This window comes from Hemiscyllium ocellatum, chromosome 6 (genome assembly GCF_020745735.1).
Source record: "Hemiscyllium ocellatum isolate sHemOce1 chromosome 6, sHemOce1.pat.X.cur, whole genome shotgun sequence".
Lineage (NCBI taxonomy): Eukaryota > Metazoa > Chordata > Chondrichthyes > Orectolobiformes > Hemiscylliidae > Hemiscyllium > Hemiscyllium ocellatum.
In genome coordinates, this window is record NC_083406.1 from 80,660,341 (window position 1) to 80,672,677 (window position 12,337).

Here is a 12,337-nt window from a genome sequence, read left to right on the forward strand (position 1 = left end):
AGAGGTTTACAAAATTATGAGGGGCATGGATAGGATAAATAGACAAAGTCTTTTCCCTGGGGTCGGAGAGTCCAGAACTAGAGGGCATAGATTTAGGGTGAGAGGGGCAAGATGTAAAAGATACCACGGGGCAACTTTTTATCGCAGAGGGTGGTACGTTTATGGAATGAGCAGCCAGAGGGCGTGGTGGAGGCTGGTACAATTGCAACATTTAAAAGGCATCTGGATGGTTATATGAATAGGAAGTGTTTGGAGGGATATGGGTCGGGTGCTGGCAGGTGGGACTAGATTGGGTTGGGATATCTGGTTGGCATGGACACGTTGGCATGGATGCGGTACAGCTCTATGACTCTATGAACTAAATGTAATATCTCCAATTTTGAAGCTAACATAAAGCTGGGTGTCAGATGAACAGTGAGGAGGATGCAGAAATGCTTTAGTGTGCTTTGGACAAGTTGCAGTGTGATTTTGACAAGCTAAGTGAGTGGGCAAATGCGTGGCAGATGAAGTATAACATGGAGAAATTGTACAGGACCTTGGCAAGACTACATCTCGGCGTACCGTGTGCAGTTTTGGTCTCCTTTTGATGTACTGGTTATGGAAGGAGTGCAACAGTAGTTCACAAGACTGGGATGACAAGATTGAGGTATCGACTAGATAGATTACGATTATATTCACTGGAGTTTAGAAAGATATGGGGATCTCATAGAAATTTATAAAATTCTAACTGGACTACACAAGATTCATGCAGGATGGGTGTTCCTGATGACCATGGAGTCCAACACTGGGAGTCAAAGTGTATTGTTACAGGGTAGACCATTTAGGACTGACATGAGGAGGCATTTCTTCTCGCAGAGTGGTGATCTTAAGTTCCATGATGTGCCCTTGAGACAAATTCATGAAATAAACAGCTCAGAAAAGCCATTTGGCCTTGCTTATCTATGTTGGTGTTTATACTTGACACAAACTCCTTCTCAAATTTATACTTGCAAACCTGTCAGCACAATATTCTAATCCTTTCTCCATTTTAAATGATCAAATTTCCTCTTAAATACATCTATTCACAGAATATACAAGTAGTTCCTTTGCTTTGTTTTATAATTGCCTTATTAACCTATAGGGCAGCAGTGTCATTGTGGTTATATCATTGGATTAGTAATCCAAACTCCAGGTTGATAGTTTGGGGACAAGGGTATGAATCCTACTTTGGAGAATGGTGAAAGTTGACTTCATTAAAAATCTGGGATTAATAGCAAGTCTTAGATTATGTAATCCATCTCGGTTATAAAAACCCGTCTGGTTCACTACTATCTTTCAGGAAAGGAAATCTGCCAACCTTATCTGCCCGAGCCTATATGTTACTCAATCATAATGTGGTTGACTCATAACTGTCCTCTGAGCAATTAAAGACGGGCAGTATATACTGGCCTATCAATTTGCTTATTCATGAATGAATGAAAAAAAGACTTCAGGCCGTGTTTTGTGATTTGTGAACTTGTATCTTGGGTCCCTTTTGATTCATTATTCCATTTAGGCTGTTATTTTCCCAGTATCCTCGTTAATATTTCAACCTTTCTACTTTTTCTGTTACTTCTGACCGTTACTTTTGGTATCCTTTTGTATTTTGTTTATTGTATTTTCCAGACAGACATAACAAGCAAGGTTTTTGCTTTAATTTTATTATTTAAGAGAAGACGTTTTTCATTCACTTTCTGTTTTCCTGACAACAGCTTATAATCGAGGAAGCCCTGAATACCAGCACAATTTCGACTGAAGTTGGACTTCTTGTGGAAATGGTTTGGGCAGAAGCTCTGGGCCATTTGGAAGATCAATTGATCAATCCAACCTCCATCTCTCTCAATGATGTAAGATACATTTTTGCTTTGCTTTTCAAGAGCCATCATAATATAATTCACTAAATGTAATTTTTGAGTAATACAACCAAGAGCTAATCTGACAGGGGCAGCAGTGAGGCACAACAGTTGATTGTACGTTTTTTGTTCTTATTGTATACTGTTGATGACAATTTCTATAAGTGGTACTCATTTCCCTCTATGACCTAGGGAGGGAAATGAGAAGTCTAGGGAGCAAGATCCAGTGACTGAACAAAGAACATTTGCTAGTGTATTCGGCCTTGCCAGAATAATTATGTTATCATGTGAACCTTGGGTCTTTGGCCATACTGAATATATGCTCTGAAATAACTCCACTGAGGCCAGTATTCCATCACCAAGTTACCTTTTATAGAAGTCATAGAAACCCTACAGTGTGGAAACAGACCATTCAGTCCATCAAGTCCACGCAGAACCTCTGAAGAGAATCCCACCTAGACCCAACCCCCCATCCTATACCTGTAACCATGCTTTTCCCATGGCTAATCCACCTAGCCTGCCCATCCCTGGACAGCATTAAGAGCCCCAATCAGGGAACAGCTATTCTATGAAGTCCACCTGACTGACCTCATTAGAAACACTGCATCCCTTACCGCCACACCTCCCCTCACCCCCCCCCCCCCCCCCCCCAACCCCAGCTGAGTCGGAGGCCGGCCCTTTTCCTTGTAGCATCTCCTGGGACACTTTAGCACTGGTTCAGATTCCTCTGGCTCTGCGCCTGACACGGGTGGCATGTAATGCGCAGGAGCTCGCTTCTTGTACCTGGAGTGTTTTGGGAGAAGTTCACTCTCTTCTTCCAGCAGTGAAGGCTTTGATGCAGCGAGATACATCGTGTGCCATTCAGATTCCGAGGTCTCTTGAGGCCTCTCGCTTGACAAGAGGGAGAACCTATGAGTTCTAACAATCTTTCCAATTGTTCTGATGAACAGGGCATGTTCTGCATCTACACAGTTTTCAGTGGCTTTCATATGGTTCATGTGCTCTTATAGAGCCATTGCATCTAACTGAACTTTGTGTGTTGCTGGTCCTCGAACCTCTTACCCATGCAGGCCATTGCTGCATTTTCTACACCAAACTTCATCCCCCATAGTAAACTGTCTTTCTTGCTTGAAAGCATCTGGTATCCTGCACTGGCAATCTGAGATAGACATTGCAAAATGTTCTCCATCGTCCGCTGAAAAATTGCACAGGCTGATGATGCACCAACTGAAAGTGTCATATATTGGTACAATCCCTTGTGTGTATTAATTGTAGCATACTTCTGGAAATCCTCATCTAACTGCAGTTGCAAGTACAAATTGCTCATATTCAGCTTCATTAAGGACAGGCCCCTGCCAGCTTTGCGCATAAGCCCTCTATGCAAGGGACTGGGTATTTATCCAGATGCAACAAGCAGTTTACCATTTTCTTAAAATCTCCACAAAGGCGTACTAACCCGTCAGGCTTCAGTATCAATATAACCAGTGCTGCCCATTCCACAAACTAGACTTCTTCACTTTCCAGTCTTCTGATTTTTGCCTCTACTTCTGACCATAAGGCAAATGGCATTCAGCAGGTCTTGTAGAATTATGGAATTGCTTCCTGGTCAACATGCAAGATGGACTTGGCTCCTTTGATAGTCCTTAAGCCTTCCTCAAACATCTTTAGAGTATTTAATTAGGACTTCACTCAGGCCGCCATTTTTTAAAATTGAAAAACGTTGACCTTATCTTGGAGAAGCTCTCTCAACCAATTTCAACCCATCAAGCTTAGGCCTGAAGCTTTTACTACAATCATTAGTAACTGAACTAGCTGCTTCTCCGAAGAGACTGGAACCGAAGTTGCACCCTTAATCTGTAAAGGTTCCCCAGTATAGGTTTTCAGTCATGCCGGGGTCTTGCGCAAACTTAAGGGTTACAATCCAGAGCGAATGTTGTTAAAGACTGGTTCTGTCATCACTGAAATGGCCATGCCAGTATCAACCTCCATTAGAACTGGATGATCATTTAACTAGAGTTTATTTTGATTGGCTCTGATTTGGATGTTGCAGAGCAATTTTATTGACCCAAACCAGATGTAGGTGGGCTTTTCAGGGAATGCAAGGATACCAGTCTAGCAGTTCTCGTCCTCCAATTGGGTCTGGTGGGACTCCTTTGCTGTTTCAAATCTGCATACAGTCAGCAACAACAATGGCTTGCCAGCCCAGATCCTAAAGAAAATGTAACTATTTAGCTGAGGCTTGGCTTTGTTTTGGAGTTTTGTCATAGTCAGTCAGTCGGACTGGTGAGTATGCCCACTTCCATCAGAATACTCTGTGACTCATATGTTCTACTTGCCTTATTTTCTAATGATAAAGCCAATTGTAGTGTCTGTTTGAAGTCCAGTTGGGCTTCAACTATAGGTTCTTTTGCATGGTTAAGTCATTAATCCCACATACCAACCAGTCTCTCAGCATCTCATTAAGGGTAAACCAAAGTACCATACCTCTGCCAGTAGTCTTAACTTAGTCAGAAGTCCTGACACAGATTCCCTGGTTCTCGAATTGCCAAGTTAAACAAGGGTGTTTCAGAGTTAGAGGAGCATTGGGATTATAATATTCCTTAACTAATAATATCAGTGAACGTTGAAAGGTTTTAGTATCTAGTGCCTCAGGGAAAGTTAGACTCGTAATAATTGAAAATCTGCAGGTCCACAAGCTGTCAGGAGAATTACTTGTTGCTTATCATCTGCCCCAATGTTATTTGTCCATGAAAAGATAACATATTCTTTCCAAATACAGACCCCAGTCTTTGAAGGCAGGGTTGAACGAGTCAAGCCTCCCAAATAATAGCATGATGCCAGAAATGCTTACCCAAGTTCAAAGACGACTGTTGCTAGCAAGTTTCATTGCCACTGAAATGACTCCGCAGAGACTGATATACTATCATCAAGTCACCCTTTATTTACACTGGTAAATTGACACTCATTCAGCTCCCTCAGAATCAGCTCGTAGATTGTCAGAATATCCGGCGCTTCACTTTTTTTTTGAACACACACACACACACACACACACACACACACACACACACACACACACACACACGTTCAGCTCCCTCAAGAGCCAGCTCTGAGTGAACAGCACCACTCAACTTCCTGTTTATTTTTTTCTCTTTTACCCCCACACAACTGCCTAACTGCAGTAGTGCTTATTTTTTCCCCAGTACCCATGTGTGTGTGCAGGTGTGAGACACAGTGAAAGACACAAGGTGTACGAATCTTTATTCAGTTTCCACCACCAGGAAGAAAGGAAGCACCCGAATGGCCAGTGACAAGCAGTGCCCTTCACATCAAAGGACAATGCTGCGTGATCAAACAGTGAAAGGGAGGGCAGGATTAATCAAAATGGAGTTAGAGGGGGAAATAATGCACTCCACTCCCTGCGCCGCCCACCTCTCCCTGAACAACTCCAGGGTGTTGGTGGCCACCAGGTGCTCCTTTTCCAGAGACACCTGGGCACTTCACTTTTTTCTTACACACTGGTCCAGCTCCCTCAGCGCCAGCTATCAGAGTGAACAAAACCTCTGACATTCTTGTTTTCTTTGTTTTTTTTTCTTTCTTTGCTTTTTTCTATTTTGTTTTGTTAAACCCCCACACTACCGCCTAACTGCAGTAGTGCTTATTTTTTCCCCAGCACCCATGTGTGTTTGCAGGTGTAAGACACAGTGAAAGACACAAGGTATACAAATCTTTATTCAGTTTCCACCACCAGGAAGAAAAGAAACACCCGAGTGGCCAGTGACAGGCAGTGCCCTTCACGTCAAAGGGCAATGCTGTGTGATCAAACAGTGAAGGGGAGGGCAGGGATTAAATCAAAATAGAGTTGGAGAGGGAAATAATGCACTCCGCTCCCTGCGACGCCCACCTCTCCCTGAACAACTCCAGGATGTTGCTGGACACCGCGTGCTCCTTTTCCAGAGACACCCGGGCACTTCACTTTTTATTTTTTTTATCAAAGGACATTCTAATCTCCTGGTTATATTTTATTTATTAACCCCCATACTACCGCCTAACTGCGGTAGTGCTTATTATTTTTATCCCCAGCACCCATGGTGTGTGTGTGCAGCTGTGAGACACAGAGACAAGGTGTACAAATCTTTATTCAATTTCCACCACCAGGAAAAGTAGGAAAATACCTGAGTGGCCTGTGACAAGCAGTGCCCTTCACATCAAAGGGCAATGCTGTGTGATCAAAACAGTGAAGGGGAGGGCAAGGACTAAATCAAAATAGCGTTGGAGGGGGAAATAATGCACTCCGCTCCCTCCGGCGCCCACCTCTCCCTGAACAACTCCAGGATGTTGCTGGACACCGCGTGCTCCTTTTCCAGAGACACCCGGGCACTTCACTTTTTACCTATCAGCCAGGGCTCACTGATTGGACCAGATTAACAGCCCCAATCAATGAATTCATATTTTATGAGGTCCACCTGGCTGACCTCATTACAGTCACTCCACTTCCCTCAGAGGAATATTGTCCAGGACACCAGAAGAACTCCCTAATTTCAAATTGTGCACTGAGATTATTTATTGATGATGTCTTGACTGGTGTTTTTCTATCACTTGTTTTAGGAGAAAGTGAGGACTGCAGATGCTGGAAATCAGAGTTGAAAATGTGTTACTGGAAAAGCGCAGCAGGTCAGGCAGCATCCAAGCCCTGAAGAAGGGCTCATGCCCGAAACGTCGATTCTCCTGCTCTTTGGATGCTGCCTGACCTGCTGCGCTTTTCCAGCAACACATTATCACTTGTTTTAGTAATGCTTTTAAATTGAAACATAATATGCACCCAAGTCTTGAGGCATGATTTAGTTCAGGAGTGACAGTATCATCAAGTGAATTAAACTGACATTTAAAAGTTAAAAGTATGGATCAGAAAAAAGCATTTAAGAAAAAATTGTGATCAAGCCACAATAAACCCATATTTAATATTTAATGAAATGATGTGTTTTATGTTTCAGCTAATATTTTATATAAGACATTAAATTCTGTTTATTATTGTTTTACTGACTTTTAGGTATCCAAGGCAGAAGGGATTCTTTTGCAGTTGAAAAAAGCATTTAATGATATAGTTGAGGAAAAAACATTGAGAGATTTAATGTTTCAATTCTATTCCACCTTGCTAATCAGACCTGAGACTGACTTTACAGTTACCAAGAGAAAAATATCTGAGAAACAAGATCTCTGTCAGGTAATTACATTATTTTGTACATTTGCTGTGCTGATGTAGTCAGTAATGTTTACTAATGAACGACTCATCCTGGAATTAGCAGTTTGTGAAATAAACTGTTAATAAGTAAGGTTGTTCCAGATTTTAAATGTCTTGATTTCATGTTAAAGATACCATGCACCACCCTCTGATATTCTTAATGGACACACCCCAGTGAAAACAAAAATGGTCTGTCAAGCATGATTTAGTGCTATGGTATAGCAGATTCTGGCTTCCATATGTAAATTTCACTTGGTGAATTCCCAGTTTCAGTGTTGCTACTAAAAATACTCCCTGGGCATTTAATAGAGGAAACAACGAAAAGTCAAAAAATGCCATATGTGGTTATTCGAATCATAATCTCAGAGGCCTCTGAACAGGTTGCTGCTATCCTGGAATAAAAATGTTTGAGGGAAGCCATAGAATGAGGCAAAAAACAGTCACTGAAATTTGACTGAAATATTTGTAAATGAATGCTTTACCACTTTACCTCAAAATAGCTAATGTCCAAAAATAGTTAACATTCAAAACAAGCAGAGAAAGGAACTTCTGCAACAATATCTACAATAGTGACCTATAGCACCATTAATATAAAAACAGCTTCTCCATGTGCTTCACAGGAGCAATGTTGAATAAATTATGACAGCTAAGTTCATTAAACATTTATATGTACAGGGGGTCCTTGATTTACAAGCAACCAATTTATGAATACTTGTACTCAAGTGATGCTGTACAGGGGTGTAATTTTAAAGATCCAACATAGAACATTTCCCTTGCTTACAAATGGCTGCTTTACATTGTGCTACACTATGTTTTGGCCCACATGCAAATCAACTTTGAACAGATTCAATAACGAAATCCATTTGCAACCCGAGGATTGCCTGTATTACAATTTTGGGACTGAGTAGCTTTTAGAAATTGAAGTTTGAGTGTATTAATTGTTGATAAGTACCTTTGGCAATAGGAAAACCAAGGGCAAGAATTCACTCTACTCAATCTTTTGAACAGGCCAAAAAGCACCAGGGTATAAGATTTGTATGCTTACTCAACAGAACATAGCAAGGCAAAAGGTGGAAAATCTAGTTTTGTTTTATATTTCAGCTGCTAAGGGATGTCATTAATGCAAGTGAAGCGACTTCATGGACTCCCATACCTTCTTCACTTAATAAATATCACGCACTGAGATGTCAAATTGAATATGTTGATCCAAATGTCGATGAATTTCTGCATGTCAAAACTCAGTTATTGAATACCAATCAAAGGTAAGCTTCAATTTAAAACAAAATTAGTGGTTTATTTTCAAAGCTTTTTTTCGAATCTTTTTCATATCTGAATATTTTAAAAGTCAGTAGATGTTCTTAAACTGTCCCTGCATCTCCTGATTAATTTTCTTCCATACAATATTTGATCATCATGTCAATATCTTTCTATTCAGTTTGTAGTTTCATTCCAAAATATATATTCATCCCACTTTTATGCAAGTTAATCATCACCTTCTCTGGCTGGGAATCAGTTCCATATCTCCATTTCCCTTAAAAGTGAAAGTTGTTATATTCTCTCAGGCTGCTTGAGGTTTACTACTTCATTCCTTTTTCCAATGAGATTTGAAGTCAAGTAGCAACACAGCCACATCATTCTTCCTGTCATTTAAATGTCTATTTGCCTTTTGGAGAAAATAATTTTAGTGTGAGAATGTCTTAGTTGCTTCCATAGACCAATGTTTATTCACTGATATTGTAGTCATTACAGAGACATTATTACAAGAAAATCAAAGCTGGGAGCTAAATATTCAGGGATATGTGACTTTTCAAAGGACAGACCAGAAGGAAACATTGATGGAGTTGCTTTGTTAGTATGAGATGGGCTAAGTACGATAACAAGAAATAATCTTGGATTGAAAGCTGTAGAATCCATGTGGGAGGAGGTAAGAAATAACAAGTGAAAGAAGACACCAGCAGGAATAATATGGGCTCCCTGAACAGTACTACATTGCGGACTACCACAGGATCAGTGTTGCGTCCATAGTTATTTACAATGTGTATCATTGTTTTGGATGAGGGAGGTGAATGTACTGTCACAAAGCTTGCAGACAATGCAAATAAAGGTGGGAAGGCAAGTAATAAAGAAGATACAAATAGAGTCTGCAGAGAGACATAATTGAGGTGAGTGAGTTGGCAAAAACTTGACAGATAGCCTATAATGTTGGAAAATATGAGATTATGCACTTTTGGCAGGAAGAAAAGGCGCTGAATATTATTTAAATGGAGAAAGATTGCAGAAAAATGCAGCATAGAGGGAGTTAGAACATAGAACAGTACAGCACAGAACAGGCCCTTCAGCCCATGATGTTATCCCAACCATTGATCCTCGTGTAAGGTAAACTTAATGTACGAACCCTCAAATATCTGTGATCATATGCATGTCCAGCAGTCTCTTAAATATCCCCAATGACCTCGCTTCCACAACTGCTGCTGGCAACGCATTCCATGGTCTCACAACTCTCTGCGTAAAGAGCCCGCCTCTGACATCCCCTCTATCCTTTCCGCCAAACAGCTTAAAACTATGACCCCTCATGTTCACAATTTCTGCCCTGGGAAAATGTCTCTGGCTATCGACTCTATCTAGGCCTCTCATAATCTTGTACACCTCAATTAGGTCCCCTCCCTTCTTTTTCCAGAGAAAAATGTCCAAGCTCAGTCAACCTCTCTTCGTAAGAAAAGCCCTCCATTCCAGACAGCATCCTGGTAAACCCCCTCTGAAACCTCTCCAAAGCATCCACTTCTTTCCTATAATAGGGCGACCAGATCTGGACACAGTATTCCAAGTGCGGTCTAACCAAAGTTTTATAGAGCTGCAACAAGATCTCATGGCTCTTAAACTCAATCCCCCTGTTAATGAAAGCCAAAACACCATATGCTTTCTTAACAACCCTGTCCACTTGGGTGGCAATTTTAAGGGATCTATGTACCTGCACACCAAGATCCTGCTGTTCCTCCACACTGCCAAGAATCCTATCTTTAAACCTGTACTCACCTTTCAAGTTCGACCTTCCAAAATGCATCTCTTCGTATTTATCCAGGTTGAACTCCATCTGCCACCTCTCAGCCCATCTCTGCATCCTGTCAATGTCACGCTGCAGCCTACAACAGTCCTCTATACTGTCAACGACAATTCCAACCTTTGTGTCATCTGCAAACTTACTAACCCATCCTTCAATCTCCTCATCCAAGTCATTAATAAAAATTACAAAGAGTAGAGTCCCAAGAACAGAGTCCTGTGGAACACCACTCATCACTGACTTCCAGGCAGAACACTTTCCTTCCACTACCACTCGTTGTGTTCTGTCAACCAGCCAATTCTGTATCCAGTCAGCTAAATTTCCCTGTATCCCATTCCTCCTGACCTTCTGAACGAGCCTACCGTGGGGAACCTTATCAAATACCTTGCTGAAGTCCATATACACCACATCCACCGCTCGACCCTCATTAACATGCCTAGTAACATCCTCAAAGAACTCAATAAGATTTGTGAGGCATGACCTGCCCCTCACAAAGCTGTGCTGACTGCATTTAATCAAGCCATGCTCTTCCAGATGGTCATAAATCCTATCCCTCAGAATCCTTTTTCACACCTTGCAGACGACAGACGTGAGGCTGACTGGTCTGTAATTGCCAGGGATTTCCCTATTTCCTTTCTTGAAGAGAGGAATTACATTTGCCTCCCTCCAGACCTCCGGTACGACTCCGATGGAGAGCGAGGATGCAAAGATCTTCGCAAGCGGCGAAGCAATCACATTCTCGCTTCCCAAAGCAGCCGAGGACAAATCTGGTCTGGCCCTGGTGACTTGTCAATCTTAATGTTTGTCAAAATTTTCAGCACATCAGCTTCCTCAATCTCTATCCGTTCCAGTTGGGCATCCTTATTCATGAGTCACAAAACGTTTGCTTAGAAGTTCAACATGTCATAAGAACCTCTTACTAAAAGTATACAAGGTACAAGTTAGACCTCATTTGGAATACCATGAATAGTTTTTGATCCGTATCTCACTGGAGGCCATCCAGAGAAGGTTCACTAGATAAAAGTGAAGGGGTGAGGTTGAGTAGATGGGACTTATACTTGTTGGAATTTAGAAAAATGAGAGACAAACTAATTGAAACATGCAAGATTCTTAGGGAACTTTGTAGGTTAGATGTGGAAAGGTCATTTTCCCTTTTCATACAGTCTAGGACCAGAGGCCATAATTACAGAATAAAAGGTCGCACATTTAAGGCACAGGTGAGGAGGAATGTCTTCTCTGAGGGTAGGGAATCTGTGGAATTCTTCACCACAGAGGGCTGTCAATTTTGGGTCATCAAGTATATTCAAGACTGAGATAGACAGATTTTTAATTCATGAGGGAGTCAAAGGTTATAGAGAAAAGGTAGGAAAGTGAAGTTGAGGATTACCACATCAGCCATGATCTCATTGAATGACAGAGCAGACTCGATGGATTAAATGGCCTATTCTGCTCCAGTGTCGTATGGCCTTATGGTTAAGCCTGAATACCTGTCCAAACATGTTGAGAGACTTCAGGAAGGGAGGAAAGGTAACAACAGCGCTTTCAGATGCCAAACCCAACACTCCAACTTTACTAGCTGTCTCATGCACACCACTCTTCCTCTCTTTGGAGAGTCCCGCAGTATAGAGTCATAGAAATGTTCAGCACAGAAACAGATCCTTCAGTCCAAATCATCCACGCTGACTAGATATCCTAAATTAATCTAGTCCCATTTGCCAGCACTTGGCCCACATCAGCCTAAACCCTTCCTATTCATATACCCATCCAGATGTCTTTTAAATGTTGTGATTGTACCAGTCTCCTCCACTTCCTCTGGTAGCTCATTCCATACACGCACCACCCTATGCATGAAAAAGTTGCCCCTTGGTCCTTTTTAAACCTTTCCCAACTCACTCTAAAACTATGCCCTCTAGTTCTGGACTCCCCCATCCCAGGGAAGAGGCCACGTCTATTTACCCTATCCATGCCCCTCATGATTTTATAAACCTCTATGAGGTCACCACTCAGCCTCTGATGCTCCAGGGAAAACAGCCCCAACTTATTCAGACTTTCCCTGTAGTTCAAACCCTCCAACCCTGGCAACATCTTTGCAAATCCTTTCTGAACCCTTTCACATTTCACAACATCCTTACCAATAGGACAGAGACCAGAATTGCACACAATATTCCA

General features: G+C 41.7%; 1 protein-coding gene across 2 annotated transcripts in view; it reads left to right on the plus strand.

Moving 5' to 3' along the window:
• Positions 1–12,337, plus strand: part of parp4 (poly (ADP-ribose) polymerase family, member 4) — a 140,600-nt gene that overhangs the window by 34,783 nt on the left and 93,480 nt on the right. For both annotated transcript variants that reach the window (XM_060826065.1, XM_060826067.1), the window contains exons 8-10: positions 1,731–1,865; positions 6,919–7,092; positions 8,212–8,372. In XM_060826065.1, the coding sequence (XP_060682048.1) occupies positions 1,731–1,865; positions 6,919–7,092; positions 8,212–8,372 (470 nt within the window). The remainder of the gene's footprint in view (positions 1–1,730; positions 1,866–6,918; positions 7,093–8,211; positions 8,373–12,337) is intronic.